Below are 22007 nucleotides of genomic sequence, written 5' to 3'. Positions count from 1 at the left end.
TCACGTCCGTTGTGTCTTGAGCAAGACACTTCACCCTTGCTCCTGATGGGTGCTGGTTGGTGCCTTGCATGGCAGCTCTCTCCATCAGTGTGTGAATGTGTGTGTGAATGGGTAAATGTGGAAGTAGTGTGAAAGCGCTTTGAGTACCTTGAAGGTAGAAAAGCGCTATACAAGTAAACCCATAACCCATTTGTGTGGCTAAAGGCTAAAGCTTCCCAACTCCATCTTTCTACTTTGACTTCTCCATTATTAATTGAACAAATTGCAAAAGATTCAGCAACACAGATGTCAAAAATACTGTGTAATTAGGTGGTTAAAGCAGACGACTTTTAGCTGTGTGTGTGCGCAGCCCTAATATTTCCTAACAGTCCGTGACGTCATGCGTACACGTCATCATTACGCGACGTTTTCAACAAGAAACTCCCGGGAAATCAAAAATTGCAATTTAGTAAACTAAAAAGGCCATATTGGCATGTGTTGCAATGTTAATATTTCATCATTGATATATAAACTATCAGACTGCGTGGTCGGTAGTAGTGGGTTTCAGTAGGCCTTTGAGGTTGTATTTTTTTCTCTAAAATTGTCTTTCTGAAAGTTATAAGAAGTAAAGTAAAAAAAATAAATTAACTAATTTAAACAAGTGAAGACCAAGTCTTTAAAATATGTTCTTGGATTTTCACATTCTATTTCAGTTTTGTCTCTCTTCGAATTAAAAATGTCGAGCAAAGCGAGACCAGCTTTCTAGTAAATAAACACATTTAAAAAATAGAGGGAGCTCACTAGTAAGTGCTGCTATTTGAGCTATTTTTAGAACAGGCCGGCGGGCTACTTATCTGGTCCTTACGGGCGACCTGGTGCCCGCGGGCACAGCGTTGGTGACCCCTTTTTTAGGCTTTCCAAAATCGCGTCCAGCTGGGGGCAAATGTGTGACATTTGGCCTCTCTCGGCCGCCTTACAGCCGGAAGTAGGTGTGCCATTTCCGCCGGCGACTTGTTTACCTTTTTTTTTTTTTCGTTGCGTATCAAGAAGCTGTAATGCCTAATAACGGACGTCTTTCCGGCCTGTGCCGCATTACCGAACACCTTTACGTGAGTAACGGCAGGGCGGCCGGTCTCGTTTCCCTGCTGAGTGCGAACAACATAACGTGCGTCATCAGCGTCACCGAGACCAAGAAGAGCGGCAGCAGTCATGTTCCTAAGGGCGTGCAGTACATCCACATCCCGCTGGCCGACTCTCCGTCCTCACCCCTCGCTGACCATTTCGACGGCGTGGGGGAGACAATACAGCAAGTAGCGCGCGGTGGCGGCCGGACGCTGGTGCACTGCAATGCCGGGGTGAGCCGCTCGGCGGCGCTGTGCATGGCCTTTCTCGTCAAGCACCACAGCGTCACCTTGCTGGAGGCCCACGCCTGGGTCAAGACCTGCCGACCCATGGCGAGGCCGAACAACGGCTTCTGGAAGCAGTTGATCCAGTACGAGAAGGAGCTTCGCGGGTGCACATCGGTCCGGATGGTGTCCTCGTCCATGGGAGAGATACCTGACATTTATGAAGAGGAGGCCAGAAATATGATGCCATTGTGACTCAAGTGTGAGGGATCTACTGAGGATCTTAACTTGGATATGAACGCCTTGTTATCTGCACTAATTGTACAAATATGCCAAATCTGGGTCCGGTCCGGTGGCCATGGATGAAGTACTGGCTGTCCAGAGTCGGTACCCAGGATATTCATTTTAAATAAATAAATGATAAATGGGTTGTACTTGTATAGCGCTTTTCTACCTTCAAGGTACTCAAAGCGCTTTGACACTACTTCCACATTTACCCATTCACACACTGATGGAGGGAGCTGCCATGCAAGGCGCCAACCAGCACCCATCAGGAGCAAGGGTGAAGTGTCTTGCTCAGGACACAACGGACGTGACGAGGTTGGTACTAGATGGGATTTGAACCAGGGGCCCTCGGATTGCGCACGACCACTCTTCCCCTGCGCCACGCCGTCCCTTTTGTGCACAAATGAAAAAAACATAAGTTTTTCTTGAATCTGAAAAAAAAAACATTTTATTTTTCACTAAAAAAGGGTTCGGTGAATGCGCATATGAAACTGGTTGGGTTCGGTACCTCCAACAGGGTTAAGAACCAATGGTGTAGATCCACCAATGGCATTTGATTACATTTTGACGCCGGTGAACTACGGTGTGTAGTGAAGCATGTTTATCTATCAATCAATCAACGTTTATTTATATAGCCCTAAATCACAAGTGTCTCAAAGGGCTGCACAAGCCACAACGACACCCTCGGTTCAGAGCCCACATAAGGGCAAGGAAAAACTCACAACTCAGTGGGATTTCAATGTAAATGACTATGAGAAACCTTGGAGAGAACCGCAGATGTGGGTGTAAACTCTTGGAGTATTTTAGCCATGGCAATGTTTGCACTGGAGACCGGCTGGCTCTCTGCCAACCCGGAGAACGCATGGAGAGACCGGAGGAGCTGGTGTTGAACGTCAGGACGGACGAGCTTCACGTAGCCCTGGTTGAATCGGACACTTTGTATTCTCACTCATCCGTGCGGACTGGACATTGGCCAAGAGCTAGTAGACAGCCTAGGACTGAGTCGACTCTCTCGGTTGCTTTGTTAGGAGTGTTCCTGTCTCTGGCTGGGCGGTTGTAAAATTGTTTTTATTTTGTTGTTTATGTATGGTGGGATTGTATGTGCGCAATATGTATTACTTATTGGTCTTTTTTTGTTGTTTTACTTTTGTATGTCGAAAATGACACTTGTTAAAGTGGCAGCCGGTTGCATAAGCTCGTCCTTTTAGTTAGTTTCCTCTTGTTTTCATGTAATTTTTTTAATCGTATTTTTTATGGAAGTTTAGTATCCGCCTTGCAACCCCATAATTTCCCCATTGGGTAGAAGTCCATCCATCCATTTTCTACCGCTTATTCCCTTTCGGGGTCGCGGGGGTTGCTGGCGCCTATCTCAGCTACAATCGGGCGGAAGGCGGGGTACACCCTGGACAAGTTGCCACCTCATCGCAGGGCCAACACAGATAGACAGACAACATTCACACTCACATTCACACACTAGGGCCAATTTAGTGTTGCCAATCAACCTATCCCCAGGTGCATCTCTTTGGAAGTGGGAGGAAGCCGGAGTACCCGGAGGGAACCCACGCATTCACGGGGAGAACATGCAAACTCCACACAGAAAGATCTGGATTTGAACCCAGGACTGCAGGACCTTCATATTGTGAGGCAGACGCACTAACCCCTCTGCCACCGTGAAGCCCGGTAGAAGTCTATCCTGTCAATTATACAGGGAGAATTGGGCTTGTAAAATTGTGTACTTTTATGGACCTAAATAAAGATCAAAGTTTTTGCTATTGAAAACAAATAATAAACTTTGAAACAAAAAATACACGTTTTGATGTTGCATCTTGGAAAACGCATCAGTGTATTTAAGGGGTCACATATTTTTTGTTTTGTTTTTTTACATTTAAAACACTTATTTTTGGGTTATATAACATGTAACAGTGGATCTTTAGTCAAAATTGAGCAGAGATAATGTTTTAGAGACCATCTTCAAGCCGCTTTCAGATTGTTTCTTCAGCATACTACGTTTTGTGGGCGGTCTTATTCATAGTACGTGCCCCCACTTCGACTGCGTCTTCTCCCCGTCAGCCACGTTGTAGTTTTTAGCGCATTTAAGTTAGATTTATAATCCGCTAATGTTGTCGGTGTGAATCATGTTACAGGTTTGAGCAAACTTTCAACGGATCGTTAAGCAGAAGTGTATAGAAAGGCAAGATTATTTCATATATCCGCCATGCCTCCATAGTTCCATCCATCCATTTTCTACCGCTTATTCCCTTTCGGGGTCGCGGGGGGCGCTGGCGCCTATCTCAGCTACAATCGGGCGGAAGGCAGGGTACACCCTGGACAAGTCGCCACCTCATCGCAGGGCCAACACAGATAGACAGACAACATTCACACTCACACTCACACACTAGGGCCAATTTAGTGTTGCCAATCAACCTATCCCCAGGTGCAGGTCTTTGGAGGTGGGAGGAAGCCGGAGTACCCGGAGGGAACCCACGCATTCACGGGGAGAACATGCAAACTCCACACAGAAAGATCCCGAGCCTGGATTTGAACCCAGGACTGCAGGAACTTTGTATTGTGAGGCAGACGCACTAACCCCTCTGCCACCGTGAAGCCCGCCTCCATAGTTGGATTTCACATTTTTGAGATTCATGTGTGCTCAAAATACACATCAGGTACAAATAGGTATGAAAAGTTGGTTGTGCGTAATAGGGCCAAAATGAATGCACAGCTTTTTTTTCCCCAGTTTGAATATTGAAAAATATGATTGTTTAGGGTTGACTTTATTCAGTAATTGAGTAGTGATGAGGTGGCGACTTGTCCAGGGTGTACACCGCCTTTCACCCGAATGCAGCTGAGATAGATTGCAGCACCCCTCCTGCGACCCCAAAAGGGACACACGGTAGAAAATGGGATGGATGGATAGATTTGTTTGTTCGAAACACACATTATAGCCTCGGTGTATATTTTAGGGAAATAGTTTAGTGAAGATATTTTCCACTTGCCATAATTCATTTTTATTTTAACAGTACATGTGCATTATCCACAATCCCACTTTGAACGTGTACAGACTGATAGAAATATAACCAGTGCCAGATCATGGCACCCACACATCACTGCTCTCATGTGAGCTTTATTGCAGCAGCCCTGTGGAAACTGTTGTAACATTTGATTTAGTATGTTATCCTTATGTATGGACAATAATTAATGTTGGGGAGGAATTTTTATTTACATTATAGTGAGTCATAATACTATTATTTCAGATAACACATTTGTTGTACTGTATTTTTTTTTTTTTTTTTTATACGGTCCTACATTTTGGTTCCTTACCTGTTTGTTTCCCTGTGCCCAAATAGGGGCTGGACAGGGGAGAATATCGCGAGAAAAAAATGAAAAATAGAGCGCGAGAGCTGTAGAAATGAGTCAAGCGTGTCCTGCAGTTGTGTTCTAGCAAGGAAGACAACAAATCTATCATGTAAACCACTTAACTGTAACCCACAGCTGTCGAAGTAGGTGAGAGACCAAATATTAGGGTTAGACTATGACTATGAACACATTTCTGGCCACTCCATGCGGTCCAGATTTGATCAATTTTGATTCAATACACTCAAACAATTCATAAAAGCACCAGAATATACAATCCAGCTTTTTTTTAAATCAAATGTTAACCATTACAGCCCTAATTATGATTTACTTTTCCAACTCTTTTGAATTAATTTTCATACATGAGCTTGTATTATTCAGATTCAAATATTTTTGCAGTCTGAATTTGAAAAAGATTTGAATTAGAAATGAAATGAACTAAACCTGATTTTTTTTAAAAGAAACCAAATCTGAAAAAAACAGCTTAAATATCAAAATATATCGAAGTGTTTTTTGTTTTTTTTAATAATTACCAGAGTGAATTAAATTGTTTTTAACCTGAAAAAAAAAAAAAGCACATTTATTTTTATTTAGAATATTCATCCAGCCATCCATTTCTACCGCTTTTCCCTTATGGGATAGCAGGGGAGTATACTGATGTATTTTTCAACATTCTGAACATTAAAACTTGATTTTTTTCCTTTTCGTTTCAAAGTTCATTTATTGAAGTACAAAGCATTCAGGCCCATGTTTAGCCCCATACAGGTGCTACATTGTGGCGCTGACAAGCAAACTGCGTTCACAGCGGAAATAAACATGACTTACTTGTCAGTTAGGTTTTCCTTTGTGAGCCAATATGACACACAAGTAAGGGATAAGAAGTCCAAGTACAAAAAGAATATTTATTTTGTACTACACGCAGACAGCAAGATGTCCCAAGCATTTTAGACAGGTGGATGAAAATGCGGCATTGCAGATTTCCAAATAAAAATGTTGGAGGTTTTCTTCCTACTGCCGAGTAACTGTAAATAGTTATTTTCAATACAATATAATTAAAACCACCTCAATACATAAAATAAAAGAGTCATTTGGCACAGAACTCTGATAAAAATCTACTCTAGTACAAATATTTTATTTATCTTCGACTTCAAGCTTTTATACATTTTCTTCAAAAGTGCAGATCACCTGTCAATAAATGCATATGTTGGTCAGTTTGACAAAAAGCAGCAAATTGGTAAAAATCCATAAGAATGAGGTTGCCATCACAAAGACTTCAGATAACATCAAGAGTAAACACGGTGACGGTTTACAGATAGCGCTGCAAAAAAAGTGACATTAACTGTGACACCTGGGAGTGGTTACGCCACATCCAACACAGGAACATGTTAAATAGTTCAGGAACTAGCATAGTTTCCTGCTTTCAATGCCAGTGTATACATTTTTTTCCTACAGAACAGGGAAAGTGCCGTACATCAACAACATACATTTTAGAAAACTCAAAATTTGTAAGTCTCAAGATATCTAGATTCAACAAAACATTGACATGCGTTATTAGTACCTGGGTTCTGTAGGCTACCAGGGTTCCAGTCTTTGAGCCATACACTGTTTTACAGTAAACCTTCCAATTCACTTCTCGTTATAAAAGCAAATCTAATCACCGCATTCAAAAAGTTTTGGAAAAATGTTTTATAAGAACAAAATGCAAACTGCAAACACATGCAAACTGTCCTTACATGTTGGCAGGCAGCTTTTAAGAATTTATAAAGCATTAAAAAAAAAATCTCAGAATTTGATTATAAAGGAGTCACAATGGCATATTTTGGTTCACAGTGCAGTCATAGCTGTACAAACAAAGCAAGACATAACACGGAAAAACAGCTAAAATTTTCATCTGCTACCAAATTTTCCTGAGTCTTTGCAGTTATATTATTAGAAAGTGGAATAAAGAAAGGGGTGCAAAGAGCATGAACACTTTGCTTTCACTGTATTGTACTCATTCTGACAAGAAGGCAACAGTATGATCTGCATAGTCATGCAATAAGCATCCATCTACAGAGTAGAACAACGTCAACACGGGCCAAAATTTATGTCAGTTATAATGATCAAATCCGCTCATCATCTTCTGATTCCACCCTACAGTGTATTCAGCGTCAAGAAAACAACATCTGGTTACAACTGGAAGAAACAAAAAAATTAATTAATTCAACTCAAACCAAAACAATTAATAAAGGAAAAACTTACATGCTGTTCCAGTTTTTGGTATTCTGTGGATTTTGGACGACGAGCAGATCTTGATTGCTTTCCCTCCAAAGCAAAAGCAATTATCTGGATAAAAAGGAACATAGAGGCATTGGATTAAATGTGATGAGGTACAGTTGCATTTAACAGTTACTACTAATTACTTGTCAAATAATGAAATACAGTGGGGCAAAATAGCATTTAGTCATCCACTGATTGTGCAAGTTCTCCCACTTAAAATGATGACAGAGGTCTGTAATTTTCATCATAGGTACACTTCAACTGTGAGACACAGAATGTGAAAAAAAAATCCAGGAATTCACATTGAGGAATTTTAAATAATTTATTTGTAAATTATGGTGGAAAATAAGTATTTGGTCAACCATTCAAAGCTCTCACTGATGGAAGGAGGTTTTGGCTCAAAATCTCACGATACATGGGCCCATTTATTCTTTCCTTAACACTGATCAATCGTCCTGTCCCTTTAGCAGAAAAAAAGCCCCAAAGCATGATGTTTCCACCCCCATGCTTCACAGTAGGTATGGTGTTCTTGGGATGCAACTCAGTATTCTTCTTCCTCCAAACACGACGAGTTGAGTTTATACCAAAATGGAAACATGGATGGGCCCTGCGATGAGGTGGCGACTTGTCCAGGGTGTACCCCGCCTTCCGCCCAATTGTAGCTGAGATAGGCGCCAGCGCCCCCCGCGACCCCAAAAAAGGGAATAAGCGGTAGAAAATGGATGGATGGAAACATGGATGATACAGCAGAGGATTGGGAGAATGTCATGTGGTCAGATGAAACCAAAATAGGACTTTTTGGTATAAACTCAACTCGTCGTGTTTGGAGGAAGAAGAATACTGAGTTGCATCCCAAGAACACCATACTGTACCTACTGTGAAGCATGGGGGTGGAAACATCATGCTTAGGGGATGCTTTTCTGCCAAGGGGACACGACGATTGATCCGTGTTAAGGAAAGAATGAATGGGGCCATGTATCGTGAGATTTTGAGTCAAAACCTCCTTCCATCAGTGAGAGCTTTGAATGGCTGACCAAATACTTATTTTCCACTATAATTTACAAATAAATTCTTAAAAATTCCTACAATATGAATTCCTGGATTTTTTTTTTTTAATTAAAGACCCCTGTCATCATTTTAAGTGGGAGAATTTGCACAATCGGTGGCTGACTAAATACTTTTTTGCCCCGCTGTACATAAACCTGCGCCACAAAATCATGTATTTAGAATTTCTGTGTTCTGCTATCAGGAAAAACAAATATGCATCAAGTCACTGGATACTCCATACTCTTCAGTGGGCAATTGAAACTCTTGTTGTTTGTACTGCAGCAGTGGAGGCGTCGGTCAATATTTGCCTTTGGCGATCGGCTGAGGATCTTTACCTTAGGGGGGGGCGTGACTTTCCAGAACACTGGCTCAAAATTGAGAGCAAATAGCATTGAAAGCGTTGTCTATCGACAGTGAAAGCCACTTGTAAGACACTAATCCTTACCACCATAACGCAAAATGAACTAAATGTCTTCCATGTTCATTATCGCTGGAGAACTAGAAGGGAAAGGAATGGCTAAGCATGCTCTACACAAACAAACACACACACCGAGCAGGACGACACAAGAAGTTTAACCACAAAAGCTTCAATGAGGTGAGCGATCCAGATGGCGATACCATCAATACCTAGTATAGTATCCGTATTTAAATGACACTGAAGTGATTAAATCAATATTTTTCTTTTTTGGGCCACATCAGTCCGAATCTGATTGGAATCTGATCTTTTTAAATGTGCCTAAAGTCTAAACGGAAATGCGACCTGATTGCGACTTTAACGTTATCTTTGGGCGAGTTACGTCATGTGCAGCACGGTGGAAGAGGGGTTAGTGCGTCTGCCTCACAATACGAAGGTCCTGAGTAGTCCTGGGTTCAATCCCGTGCTCGGGATCTTTCTGTGTGGAGTTTGCATGTTCTCCCCGTTACTGCGTGGGTTCCCTACGGGTACTCCGGCTTCCTCCCACTTCCAATGACATGCACCTGGGGATGGGTTGATTGGCAACACTAAATTGGCCCTAGTGTGTGAATGTTGTCTGTCTATCTGTGTTGGCCCTGCGATGAGATGGCGACTTGTCCAGGCTGTACACCGCCTTCCGCCCGATTGTAGCTGAGATAGGCACTAGTGCCCTCCGCCACCCCAAAGGGTATAAGTGGTAGAAAATGGATGGATGAAGTTACGTCATTTGTCACTTTCCTCTTTGCAGTTCTCTTCTTCCTCATCTTGCAGTTGATTTCCTTATGCCTACTTCCACTACACAACAGCCATGGCACAAACCTACTAACACATTTATCCGTGGCGCCCATGTTTTCTTGTGTAGTAGTTACTTCCTCAGTTAAGGAATCCTTTGTTCTGTCAAAATGAGCCAATTTGTCAAAAAAAGCTACCAGCGATGTCAATCAAGTTACGCTGCTGCCACATCAAACATCGATACCTTAAGTTTCAAAACGTTGATTTACATATCAAATAAAATATCTAATAACACAAACACTGCGATTAGGTGGCGACTTGTCCTGAGTGTAAACGCCTTCCGCCCGATTGTAGCTGAGATAGGCACCAGCGCCCCCTGCAACCCAAAGGGAATAAGCGGTACAAAATGGATGGATGGATAACATAAACAATTACTTTTATCACCAGTGTCAAGCCAAATCTTCATCGACAAGAGGTATAGCTCATTTTGATGGATCAACTTCTGATTTACGCTTTACTACGGTTTACACTCTCGAACTGCGCATGCAAGTAACTTCAAGCCCACATTGGGGCTTGTGTGGGTTTATACTAACTGGAGTCTGTTAAAGATCACATTTTACTTTGCAGTGTAAACATTCAGCTAGAAAAAAAATCAGATTCCAAAAGAAAAAGTTAGATTAGAGCCACTTTGGCCTGCAGTGTAAACATAGTCTTAAAGTATGTACTTTAGTTCCATCCATCATCTTCCGCTTATCCGAGGTCGGGTCGCGGGGGCAGCAGCCTAAGCAGGGAAGCCCAGACTTCCCTCTCCCCAGCCACTTCGTCTAGCTCTTCCCGGGGGATCCCGAGGCGTTCCCAGGCCAGCCGGGAGACATAGTCTTCCCAACGTGTCCTGGGTCTTCCCCGTGGCCTCCTACCGTTTGGACGTGTCCTAAACACCTCCATAGGGAGGCGTTCGGGTGGCATCCTGACCAGATGCCCGAACCACCTCATTGGGTTCCTTTCGATGTGGAGGAGCAGCGGCTTTACTTTGAGTTCCTCCCGGATGACAGAGCTTCTCACCTTATCTCTAAGGGAGAGCCCCGCCACCCGGCGGAGGAAACTCATTTCGGCCGGTTGTACCCGTAATCTTATCCTTTCGGTCATGACCCAAAGCTCATGACCATAGGTGAGGATGGGAACGTAGATCGACCGGTAAATTGAGAGCTTTGCCTTCCGGCTCAGCTCCTTCTTCACCACAATGGATCGATACAATGTCCGCATTACTGAAGACGCTGCACCGATTCGCCTGTCGATCTCACAATCCACTCTTCCCCCACTCGTGAACAAGACTCCTAGGTATTTAAACTCTTCCACTTGGGGCAGGGTCTCCTCCCCAACCCGGAGATGGCACTCCACCCTTTTCCGGGCGAGAACCATGGACTCGGACTTGGAGGTGCAGATTTAATTCCGGTTGCTTCACACTCAGCTGTACTTTAGTTAGTTGCTGTAAAACATTTACAGTTTTATAATTTAATGTCAAAGTGGACTGAAAATCACATAGGATTTGAGGCCACAGGCCAAAAATTGGGACATCCCTTGTAGTTGCTGTTAAAAACTTAAGTGTGTTGCTGTATGGCAGGGGTAGGGAACCTATGGCTCTCGACCCAGATGTGGCTCTTTTGATGACTGCATCTGGCTCTCGCATAAATCTTGGCTGATATTAGTTAACACGGTAAGTAATTAATAATTCCGCTGGTAATCACTGTGTTAAAAATAACGTTTAAAATATAAAACATTTTCATGCAATTTAATCCATCCATTTCTACCACACCTGTTCAAGAAGTCGCATTAATGGTAAGAAGTATTGTATTTATTATTGATTAGCTTCAGAATAACAATGTTAATAAAAAACAAGAGACTTATTGTACCCTAAAAAATGTTGGCCTAACTTAAAAATGCACGCATTTGGTTGTAGTCAGTGTTAAAAAAAATATTATATGGCTCTCACGGAAATACATTTTAAAACATTTGGCTTTCATGGCTCTCTCAGCCAAGAAGGTTCCCGACCCCTGGTGTATGGACTATGGTTCTGGACAACAAAAGTCTAAGTAGCATTGATTGGGTCTAAAGAAAATTAGCATGAATAATAATTTTCCAAAAACTCCTCATTCACCACTATTAAATTTTTTTTTGCAGATGTGACCTTTGCAGCTGTGAGTGAGCCTGTGGAGGAAAACGCTAAATTAAAACCAAAGTTTCATAGACCTCGTACATACCTTGCGTTTGTTGTGGTAAGCGATGTAAAGCACTGCCACCAGCACTACTGTAGAAACCAGGTATGCGAAGAAATGGCTGCTTTCTGCCACATCACTTACATCATAGTGGTGGTTCTCTATTTCTACATTCTTGGCTTCATCTCCTGGTTTTACCTCAATGTCAGTTTTTTTTTCAGATTGTGACTCTTCGGCAGAATCCTTGTCTGAATTCTCCTTGTTTGGAAGTCTGTCTGCAGGTTTTGGGACCTCGCCTTCTGGTTGTGCCTCCTTTGCGGTGCCTTTTTCGGGTTTTATATCTGAGGCAGGCCCAGGTTCTGAACTCCCCGGCTTGATGTGTTCAACATTTGTTACGCCCTCTGCAAGATCTGCTTTGGTCTCCTTGCTGAGGTCTTTTTCGGACATGTCATTGGCAGGCTTGGCTCCTGTTTCATCTTTTTTTTTCACACCTTCCTCTTCAGGGTGTTCTCCTTTGCGGTCTGTAGCCCCTGATATGTTGTTATTGTCAGCTGTTCCCGTCTTCCCATCTCCCAGGTCTTTATTCTTAGCTTTGTTGTTTTGGGAGTTTACAACTTCTGCATGTGCTTTTTTCTGTGTCTGCGGCATCCTAGAAGTATCTTTCCCAGTAGTCTTATCTTGAGATGTGGTAGCAGTAAGCACTTCATTGGGCTCACTCAGTTTGTCATTTTGGGTGTTTGTTTGACCTGGCACATTTGTATTTAAAATGGGAGGTTGGTCTGAAGTTGTCCCTGCAAATGGATTCACAGGTTTATTCCTTGCAAAACCCCAGAGATTATCACTGTTTTATAAATGCTTGCTCATATACAGTTGTGGTCAAAAGTTTACATACAGTTGTTGAGGACTTAATGTCATGGCGGTCTTTCGTATCCAATAATTTCTACAAGTCTTATTTTTTTGTGATAGAGTGATTGGAGCACATACTTGTTTGTCACAAAAAACATTCAGGTAGTTTGGTTCTTTTATGAATTTATTATGGAGCTACTGAAAATGTGACCAAATCTGCTGGGTTAAAAGTATACATACAGCAACATACATTATCAATTTTGGTGTGTGGTGTGAATATTGTGAGGACAAAAATGAATGTATTCCTTTTGGAATAAGGCCGTAACATAAAATGTAGAAAAAGTGAAACACTGTTAATAATTTCCAGATTCACTGTATTATAATCTGCTCTTTTGTTTCCCTAAAACGGACGGCGTGGGGCAGTGGAAGAGTGGCCGTGCGCAGCCCGAGGGTCCCTGATTCAATCCCCACCTAGTACCAATCTCGTCATGTCCGTTGTTTCCTGAGCAAGACACTTCACCCTTGCTCCTGATGGGTGCTGGTTAGCGCCTTGCATGGCAGCTCCCTCCATCAGTGGGTGAATGTGGAAGTAGTGTCAAAGCGCTTTGAGTACCTTGAGGGTAGAAAAGCGCTATACAAGTACAACCCATTTATTTATTTAAAACAGACCTAGGTAAAAAAATCATCCGTTGTGTATTTTAAACTGTCCCGCGAGACATTTCCAAATAGTATATCTTAAACCTTTGTTTAGTTTCTTTCGCCATTTTTCTAGTTTCTTAAAAAAAGCCACTCTTTGCTCTGATTACTTTTTTTGCACACTTTTGGCATTCTCTCGATGAGCTACAAGAGGTAGTCACCTGAAATGTTTTTCATTTCACAGGTGTGCTTGAAGCTCATCGAGAGAATGCAAAGTGTGTGCAAAGCAGTAATCAGAGCAAAGGGTGGCTATTTTGAAGAAATTAGACTATAAAACATGTTTCCAGTGTTTAACCTTATTTTTGGTAAGTACGTAACTCCACATGTGTTCATTCATAGATTCGATGCCTTCAGTGACAATCTAATATGTAAATAAGTCATGAAAATAAAAGAAAACACATTGAATGAGAAGGTGTGTCCAAACTTTTGGCCTGTACTGTGTGTGTATATATATATATATATATATATATATATATATATATATATATATAGCTTCCAGCTATATATTTTATGCGCAACCGCATCTTGTATAATGCGCAATCTTTTTGCAAATTGCTTCCAGGTATATATTTGAATAATGTGTGGTGCACATTTTGCAAATCAATGGGCGCAATTTGTATAATGCAAAATCTTTTTGGCAATTTTGGAAATTGCTTCCAGTTATATATTGATTGTGTTGGAAGTCCTGGCTACTAACCCCAACCCTAACACTAACCCTAACCCTTAATGCCATCTATGCAGTGTTGGGAGACTGTTTTGCTGTTCTTCTTCTGTTCGATGTAGCTTTCTGTGCAGAATTCCGCAAGTTCTTCTTCAGCCGTCCTCAAACCATCCATTTGCACGGTCGCGCCATTTTCAAACAAAATCTTGTCTTGCGATATGCAAATTGCTTGCGCACATTGGAAATGACCTATAATTTGCAAAGTGCGCGAGATTGGTGAAATGCTTACAACAACGTCACGCGCACATCGTCTGCTACTTCCGGTACAGGCAAGGCTTTTTTAGTAGCAACCAAAAGTTGCGAACTTTATTGTCGATGTTCTCTACTAAATCCTTTCAGCAAAAATATGGCAATATCGCGAAATGATCAAGTCTGACACATAGAATGGACCTGCTATCCCCGTTTAAATAAGAAAATCTAATTTCAGTAGGCCTTTAAAGGCCTACTGTACTGAAACCCACTACTACCCACCACACAGTCTGATGGTTTATATATCAATGATGAAATATTAACATTGCAACACACGCCAATACGTTTTTTATTTTTTTATTTAAATTTTTTATAATATAGCGTTAACAAAACGTCTGTCACTGTATTAATCATGACCCCGGAAGTAAATGGGAGGGTCGTGGGGGGGAGAAATTTGATGTGACAGCGCCCCCACACTTGTGACGTCATCGTCTACAACTTCCGGTAAAGGCAAGGCTTTTTTGTCAGCACCAAAAGTTGCAAACTTTATCGTGGATGTTCTCTACTAAATCCTTTCAACAAAAATATGCCAATATCGCGAAATGATCAAGTATGACACATAGAATTTACCTGCTATCCCCGTTTAAATAAAAAAATCTCATTTCAGTAGGCCTTTAACCAATTTGTGGTGGAGGGAACAGTGATAAAGTAATCTAAAATAATTTGTGTTAAAAAAGGGGGCAGATATCCATCCATCCATCTTCTTCCGCTTATCCGAGGTCGGGTCGCGGGGGCAGCATCCTAAGCAGGGAAGCCCAGACTTCCCTCTCCCCAGCCATTTCGTCTAGCTCCTCCCGGGGGATTCCGAGGTGTTCCCAGACCAGCTGGGAGACATAGTCTTCCCAACGTGTCCTGGGTCTTCCCCGTGGCCTCCTACCGCTTGGACGTGCCCTTAAACGCCTCCCAGATGCCCGAACCACCTCTTCTGGCTCCTCTCGATGTGGAGGAGCAGCGGCTTTACTTTGAGTTCCTCCCGGATGACAGAGCTTCTTACCCTATCTCTAAGGGAGAGCCCTGCCACCCGGCGGAGGAAACTCATTTCGGCCGCTTGTACCCGTGATCTTATCCTTTCGGTCATGACCCAAAGCTCATGACCGTAGGTGAGGATGGGAACGTAGATCGACCGGTAAATCGAGAGCTTTGCCTTCCGGCTCAGCTCCTTCTTCAACACAACGGATCGGTACAACGTCCGCATTACTGAAGATAAATACAATAATATTATTCTTCCATCTGCTCCTTTCTGATCATGGAAATGTATAATCAATCAATGTATAGGAAACAAAAAACAATGAAAGTGTGAACTGTACGTGGCTTGTACATATGCATTTTCATGAAAGGAATGAATGGAAATAATGGAAATGATGATGATAACGATGATGAAACACCGTGATTGTTTAAATGTCGATATTTTTCAGAGATATTAGATTCAAATCAAGTAAAACTAAACAAGCCAACCGCATTGACGAGACTCGTTCACTCTCAAACAGACAGGTGGCGTTAACTAAGCAACAGGGATTAACGATAAACGCTTTATAATACTAACTAGCGAAATAAAAATAGGTAGAACACTGCTCACCTATGACCAAGTAGAAATACACCAGCATAAAGAAGAAAACAGACCTCATGGTGGTCGCACAGGAAATAAATAAAAGCGCTGCTTTTTTGTTGTCACCAGAAAAAGGAGTGAGCAGATTTGACAGCGTCACAGCTTGGTTTTGCTTCCGTGTGCGCACTCCGCACCGGCTCCTTCTTCTGGCGAATAATCGGAACGTAACACGGCAAAATGCTCATTACTGCCCCCCCAGACTGTGGAGGACCGGAGGTCAGGTAAAACAGTGTCTCGCACAAGCCGCTAGATGTCAGCCCCGCCATTTTGGACGAGGGGAGCAAAAAAAAGAATACTATTTTGTTTCAGGAGTCCTCGAAAACTATCCACTTTTAATCAGGTTAGACGCTGGCATTTCCAAGTAAGTTTACAGCAGTGTTCCCATAACTCATAAATATAAGCATTGTTCTAGCATTGACTTAGCCTACACTTTAGCGTGAATTTGATTTTTTGTGTATTTTGTGTCGTGTATATTTTTGAATAGGCCGAAGACAATTTGCGCAGTTCTCGGATGTTCGAATAGTACATATACTATATTTCTTTGAATTGCCGCCGGGGGGTTAATTATTTTAAAACCTCTTCTCACTCCTGTGCTTACCAAAGGTATGCAGTAAAAGTAAGCATGCGCTAATTATTTTAAAGGCCTACTGAAACCCACTAGGGCTTCACGGTGAAAGAGGGGTTAGTGCGCCTGCCTCACAATACGAAGGTCCTGCAGTCCTGGGTTCAATCCCAGGCTCGGGATCTTTCTGTGTGGAGTTTGCATGTTCTCCCCGTGAATGCGTGGGTTCCCTCCGGGTACTCCGGCTTCCTCCCACCTCCAAAGACATGCACCTGGGGATAGGTTGATTGGCAACACTTAATTGGCCCTAGTGTGTGAATGTGAGTGTGACTGTTGTCTGTCTATCTGTGTTGGCCCTGCGATGAGGTGGCGACTTGTCCAGGGTGTACCCCGCCTTCCGCCCGATTGTAGCTGAGATAGGCGCCGGCGCCCCCCGTGACCCAAAAGGGAATAGGCGGTAGTAAATGGATGGATGGATGGATGAAACCCACAGTCTGATAGTTTATATATCAATTATGAAATATTAACATTGCAACACATGCCAATACGGCCTTTTTAGTTTACTAAATTGCAATTTTAAATTTCCCGGGACTTTTTTTCTTGAAAACGTCGCGTAATGATGATGTGTACGCGTGACGTCACGGGCTGTTATGAATATAAGCGCTGCACACACACACACAGCTAAAAGTCGTCTGCTTTAACGGCATAATTACACAGTATTTTGGAAATCTGTGTTGCTGAATCTTTTGCAATTTGTTCAATTAATATTGGAGAAGTCATAGTAGAAAGACAGAGTTGGGAAGCTTTAGCCTTTAGCCACACAAACAATCCAATCCAATCCACTTTATTTATATAGCACATTTAAACAACAATAACGTTTCCAAAGTGCTGCATAGCTATGTTAAAAACAATATTAAAACAAATATATTATGCTCCACCAATGACTGAATTAAAACAAAAAATAAATAAATATAAAACCAATATAAAAAAAACAATATAAAAACAAATATGATTAAAAACTATTTTAAAGGGTAAAATCAATTAAAACAGGAAAATAGAAATCAAAGTGTATAAAAAACACAGAGGACAACAGAGGACCACTCAACTCACGTAGTGTTAAAAGCCAAAGAATAAAAGTGGGTCTTAAGACGAGACTTAAAACACTCCACTGTGGAAGCAGTTTGAACATGGAGGGGCAGAGTGTTCCAGCGCTTAGGGCCGACCACAGAGAAGGCCCTGTCTCCCCTGGTCTTAAGTCTAGTCTTGGGCACCACGAGCTGGAACTGGCTCACACGGTGATTCCTTGTTTAAAATTCACGGAGGTGAAACTTTCCTATGGATAAGAGCGGACATGGATCCCGACTACATGTCAACCAGCAGGTTTCGGTGAGAAAATTGTGGTTGAAAAGTCGCCACTTTCCGGATATCAGCTGAGCTTCTGCCTCCTGTACAGCTGTCGTCGACTTCCCCGAGACACTGCGCGTCAACACCCGGCCGTGGACGTACACTTCCGACTATCAGGTACTGTTAAACTCACTAAAACACTAGCAACGCAATAGAAAGATAAGGGATTTCCCAGAATTATCCTAGTAAATGTCTCTAAAAACATATGAATCGTCTCAATGCAACGCGATTGCAATCCATCCATCCATCCATCCATCATCTTCCGCTTAACCGAGGTCGGGTCGCGGGGGCAGCAGCCTAAGCAGGGAAGCCCAGACTTCCCTCTCTCCAGCCACTTCGTCTAGCTCTTCCCGGGGGATCCCGAGGCGTTCCCAGGCCAGCCGGGAGACATAGTCTTCCCAACGTGTCCTGGGTCTTCCCCGTCGCCTCCTACCAGCTGGACGTGCCCTAAACACCTCCCTATGGAGGCGTTCGGGTGGCATCCTGACCAGATGCCCGAACAACCTCATCTGGTTCCTCTCGATGTGGAGGAGCAGCGGCTTTACGTTGAGCTCCTCCCGGATGGCAGAGCTTCTCACCCTATCTCTAAGGGAGAGCCCTGCCACCCGGCAGAGGAAACTCATTTCGGCCGCTTGTACCCGTGATCTTATCCTTTCGGTCATGACCCAAAGCTCATGACCATAGGTGAGGATGGGAACGTAGATCGACCGGTAAATTGAGAGCTTTGCCTTCCGGCTCAGCTCCTTCTTCACCACAACGGATCGATACAACGTCCGCATTACTGAAGACGCCGCACCGATCCGCCTGTCGATCTGACGATCCACTCTTCCCCCACTCGTGAACAAGACTCCTAGATACTTGAACCCCTCCACTTGGGGCAGGGTCTCCTCCCCAACCCGGAGATGGCACTCCACCCTTTTCCGGGCGAGAACCATGGACTCGGACTTGGAGGTGCTGATACTCATTCCGGTTGCTTCACACTCGGCTGCGAACCGATCCAGTGAGAGCTGAAGATCCCGGCCAGATGAAGCCATCAGGACCACATCATCTGCAAAAAGCAGAGACCTAATCCCATGGCCACCAAACCGGATCCCCTCAACGCCTTGGCTGCGCCTAGAAATTCTGTCCATAAAAGTTATGAACAGAATCGGTGACAAAGGACAGCCTTGGCGGAGTCCAACCCTCACTGGAAACGTGTCCGACTTACTGCCAGCAATGCGGACCAAGCTCTGACACTGATCATACAGGGAGCGGACTGCAACAATAAGACAGTCTGGTACCCCATACTCTCTGAGCACTCCCCACAGGACTTCCCGAGGGACACGGTCGAATGCCTTCTCCAAGTCCACAAAGCACATGTAGACTGGTTGGGCAAACTCCCATGCACCCTCAAGAACCCTGCCGAGAGTATAGAGCTGGTCCACAGTTCCACGACCAGGACGAAAACCACAGTGTTCCTCCTGAATCTGAGGTTCAACTATCCGGCGAAGCCTCCTCTCCAGTACACCTGAATAAACCTTACCAGCAAGGCTGAGGAGTGTGATCCCACGATAGTTGGAACACACCCTCCGGTTCCCCTTCTTAAAGAGAGGGACCACCACTCCGGTCTGCCAATCCAGAGGTACCGACCCCGATGTCCACGCGATGCTGCAGAGTCTTGTCAACCAAGACAGCCCCACAGCATCCAGAGCCTTAAGGAACTCCGGGCGGATCTCATCCACCCCCGGGGCCTTTCCGCCGAGGAGCTATTTAACTACCTCAGCGACCTCAGCCCCAGAAATAGGAGAGTCCACCACAGATTCCTCAAAGGAAGACGTGTTGGTGGGATTGAGGAGGTCTTCGAAGTATTCCCTCCACCGATCCACAACATCCGCAGTCGAAGTCAGCAGAACACCATCCGCACCATACACGGTGTTGATAGTGCACTGCTTCCCCTTCCTGAGGCGGCGTATGGTGGTCCAGAATCGCTTCGAAGCCGTCCGGAAGTCGTTTTCCATGGCTTCCCCGAACTCTTCCCATGTCCGAGTTTTTGCCTCCGCGACCGCTAAAGCTGCACACCGCTTGGCCCGTCGGTACCCGTCCACTGCCTCCGGAGTCCTATGAGCCAAAAGAACCCGATAGGACTCTTTCTTCAGCTTGACGGCATCCCTCACTGCTGGTGTCCACCACCGGGTTCTGGGATTACCGCCACGACAGGCACCAACAACCTTGCGGCCACAGCTCCAATCAGCCGCCTCGACAATAGAGGTTCGGAACCTGGTCCACTCGGACTCAATGTCCCGCACCTCCCTCATGACATGTTCAAAATTCTCCCGGAGGTGTGATTTGAAACTCTCTCTGACAGGAGACTCTGCCAGACGTTCCCAGCAGACCCTCACAATGCGCTTGGGCCTGCCACGTCTGTCCGGCACCCCCCCCCACCATCGCAGCCAACTCACCACCAGGTGGTGATCGGTAGAAAGCTCCGCCCCTCTCTTCACCCGAGTGTCCAGAGCATGAGGCCGCAAATCCGATGACACAACTACAAAGTCGATCATGGAACTGCGGCCTAGGGTGTCCTGGTGCCAAGTGCACATATGGACACCCTTATGTTTGAACATGGTATTTGTTATGGACAATCCGTGACGAGCACAAAAGTCCAATAACAAAACACCACTCGGGTTTAGATCCGGGCGACCATTCTTCCCAATCACGCCTCTCCAGGTTTCACTGTCGTTGCCAACATGAGCGTTGAAGTCCCCCAGTAGGACAAGGGAATCACCCGGGGGAGCACTTTCCAGTACTCCCTCGAGTGTACCCAAAAAGGGTGGGTATTCTGAACTGCTGTTTGGTGCGTAAGCACAAACAACAGTCAGGACCCGTCCCCCCACCCGAAGGCGAAGGGAAGCTACCCTCTCATCCACTGGGTTGAACTCAAACGTGCAGGCTTTGAGCCGGGGGGCAACGGGAATTGCCACCCCAGCCCGTCGCCTCTCACTGCCGGCAACGCCAGAGTGGAAGAGGGTCCAGTCCCTCTCTCGAGAACTGGTTCCAGAGCCCTTTTTGTGCGTCGAGGTGAGTCCGACTATATCCAGCCGGAACTTTTCTACCTCGCGGACTAGCTCAGGCTCCTTCCCCCCCAGTGAGGTGACGTTCCACGTCCCAAGAGCTAGCTTCTGTAGCCGAGGACCGGACCGCCAAGTGCCCTGCCTTCGGCTGCCGCCCAGCTCACAATGCACCCGACCTCTATGGTCCCTCCTATGAGTGGTGAGCCCATTGGAGGGATGACCCACGTTGCCTCTTCGGGCTGTGCGATTGCGATTGCGTTTTTTTATTTATTTTTTCTAGTCCGTCGCTATCAATATCCTCAAACACAAATCTTTCATCTTCGCTCAAATTAATGGGGAAATTGTTGTTTTCTCGGTCGGAATAGCTATTTTTGTTGGAGGCTCCCATTAAAATCAATGTAAATATATGAGGAGCCTTCAACATGTGACGTTATCGTCTGCGACTTCCGGTAGAGGCAGGGCTTTTCTCCAGTTGCGAACTTTATCGTGGATGTTCTCTTCTAAATCCTTTCAGCAAAAATATGGCATTATCGCGAAATGATCAAGTATGACACATAGAATGGACTTGCTATCCCCGTTTGAATAAGAAAATCTCACTTCAGTAGGCCTTTAGAACCTTTTCTCGGAGCACTTACCCAAGGTATGCAGTAAACATTTGAGTGTGATGTAAGCTTGGACCTTAAATCCTACTGAATAGCTCTTAATCTTCTTCCGTTTATGCGATTTCAAATTACCGGTATTGAAATCAGCCTCCTCCATTTTGAAAATGATGACAGGGGAAGTGTCACTCGTGACGTCACGAGTTTGACCAGGCGGTAATATTAAGCATGCGCTAATTATTTTCCGAAGCGAGTTTGATTCGGCAGTAATTCAAGGCAGGTGCATATTATATACCCTGCGGCAATTCAAGGAAATACGGTAATCTCACAAGATGGAAACAATGTGTGACATTCATGAGTGTTATTTTAAATATGGTGATCTCACAAGATGGTATCTTTAAAATACAAACATAAAGGAAATCTGTCCCGTTGTGAAATAACTGTAAGCCTTGGCTTCTTTGTAACTTTGAAGCATTCTTGTGTCTATGTTTGTAACTCCAAGGTACCTGCCTATATCAAAGTACTTGTATGTAACTCCAAGGTACAAGCCTATATCAAAGTACATGTTTGTAACGCAAAGGTACGTGCCTATATCATAGTACATGTTT

The 22007-nt window shown here is 44.1% G+C and overlaps 2 protein-coding genes and 1 long non-coding RNA gene across 3 annotated transcripts in view; 2 read left to right on the top strand and 1 right to left on the bottom strand.

Annotated features, from left to right (window-relative positions):
- The first annotated feature begins 940 nt into the window (after positions 1-940).
- On the top strand, positions 941-6634 carry zgc:153044 (uncharacterized protein LOC751678 homolog). The gene has a single exon (XM_061906740.1). It carries the CDS (start codon positions 1035-1037, stop codon positions 1578-1580), a length of 546 nt encoding a protein of 181 aa, XP_061762724.1. The 5' UTR covers positions 941-1034; the 3' UTR covers positions 1581-6634.
- On the bottom strand, positions 6065-15923 carry tgoln2 (trans-golgi network protein 2). Its single transcript, XM_061906739.1, has 4 exons — positions 15758-15923; positions 11715-12460; positions 7206-7289; positions 6065-7139 (listed from the first exon to the last, which is right to left on the bottom strand). Exons 1-4 carry the CDS (start codon positions 15804-15806, stop codon positions 7134-7136), a joined length of 885 nt encoding a protein of 294 aa, XP_061762723.1. The 5' UTR covers positions 15807-15923; the 3' UTR covers positions 6065-7133.
- A 91-nt stretch (positions 15924-16014) lies between these two features.
- The window catches only part of LOC133556625 (uncharacterized), a 47597-nt gene continuing 41604 nt past the window's right edge, over positions 16015-22007 (top strand). The window contains exon 1 of the long non-coding RNA XR_009807561.1: positions 16015-16148. This is a non-coding gene — a long non-coding RNA (uncharacterized LOC133556625). The remainder of the gene's footprint in view (positions 16149-22007) is intronic.

This window comes from Nerophis ophidion, linkage group LG07, assembly GCF_033978795.1.
Source record: "Nerophis ophidion isolate RoL-2023_Sa linkage group LG07, RoL_Noph_v1.0, whole genome shotgun sequence".
Classification (NCBI taxonomy): domain Eukaryota; kingdom Metazoa; phylum Chordata; class Actinopteri; order Syngnathiformes; family Syngnathidae; genus Nerophis; species Nerophis ophidion.
The sequence above is the reverse complement of the archived record's forward strand: the minus strand, read 5'-3'. Positions and strand labels throughout refer to the sequence as shown.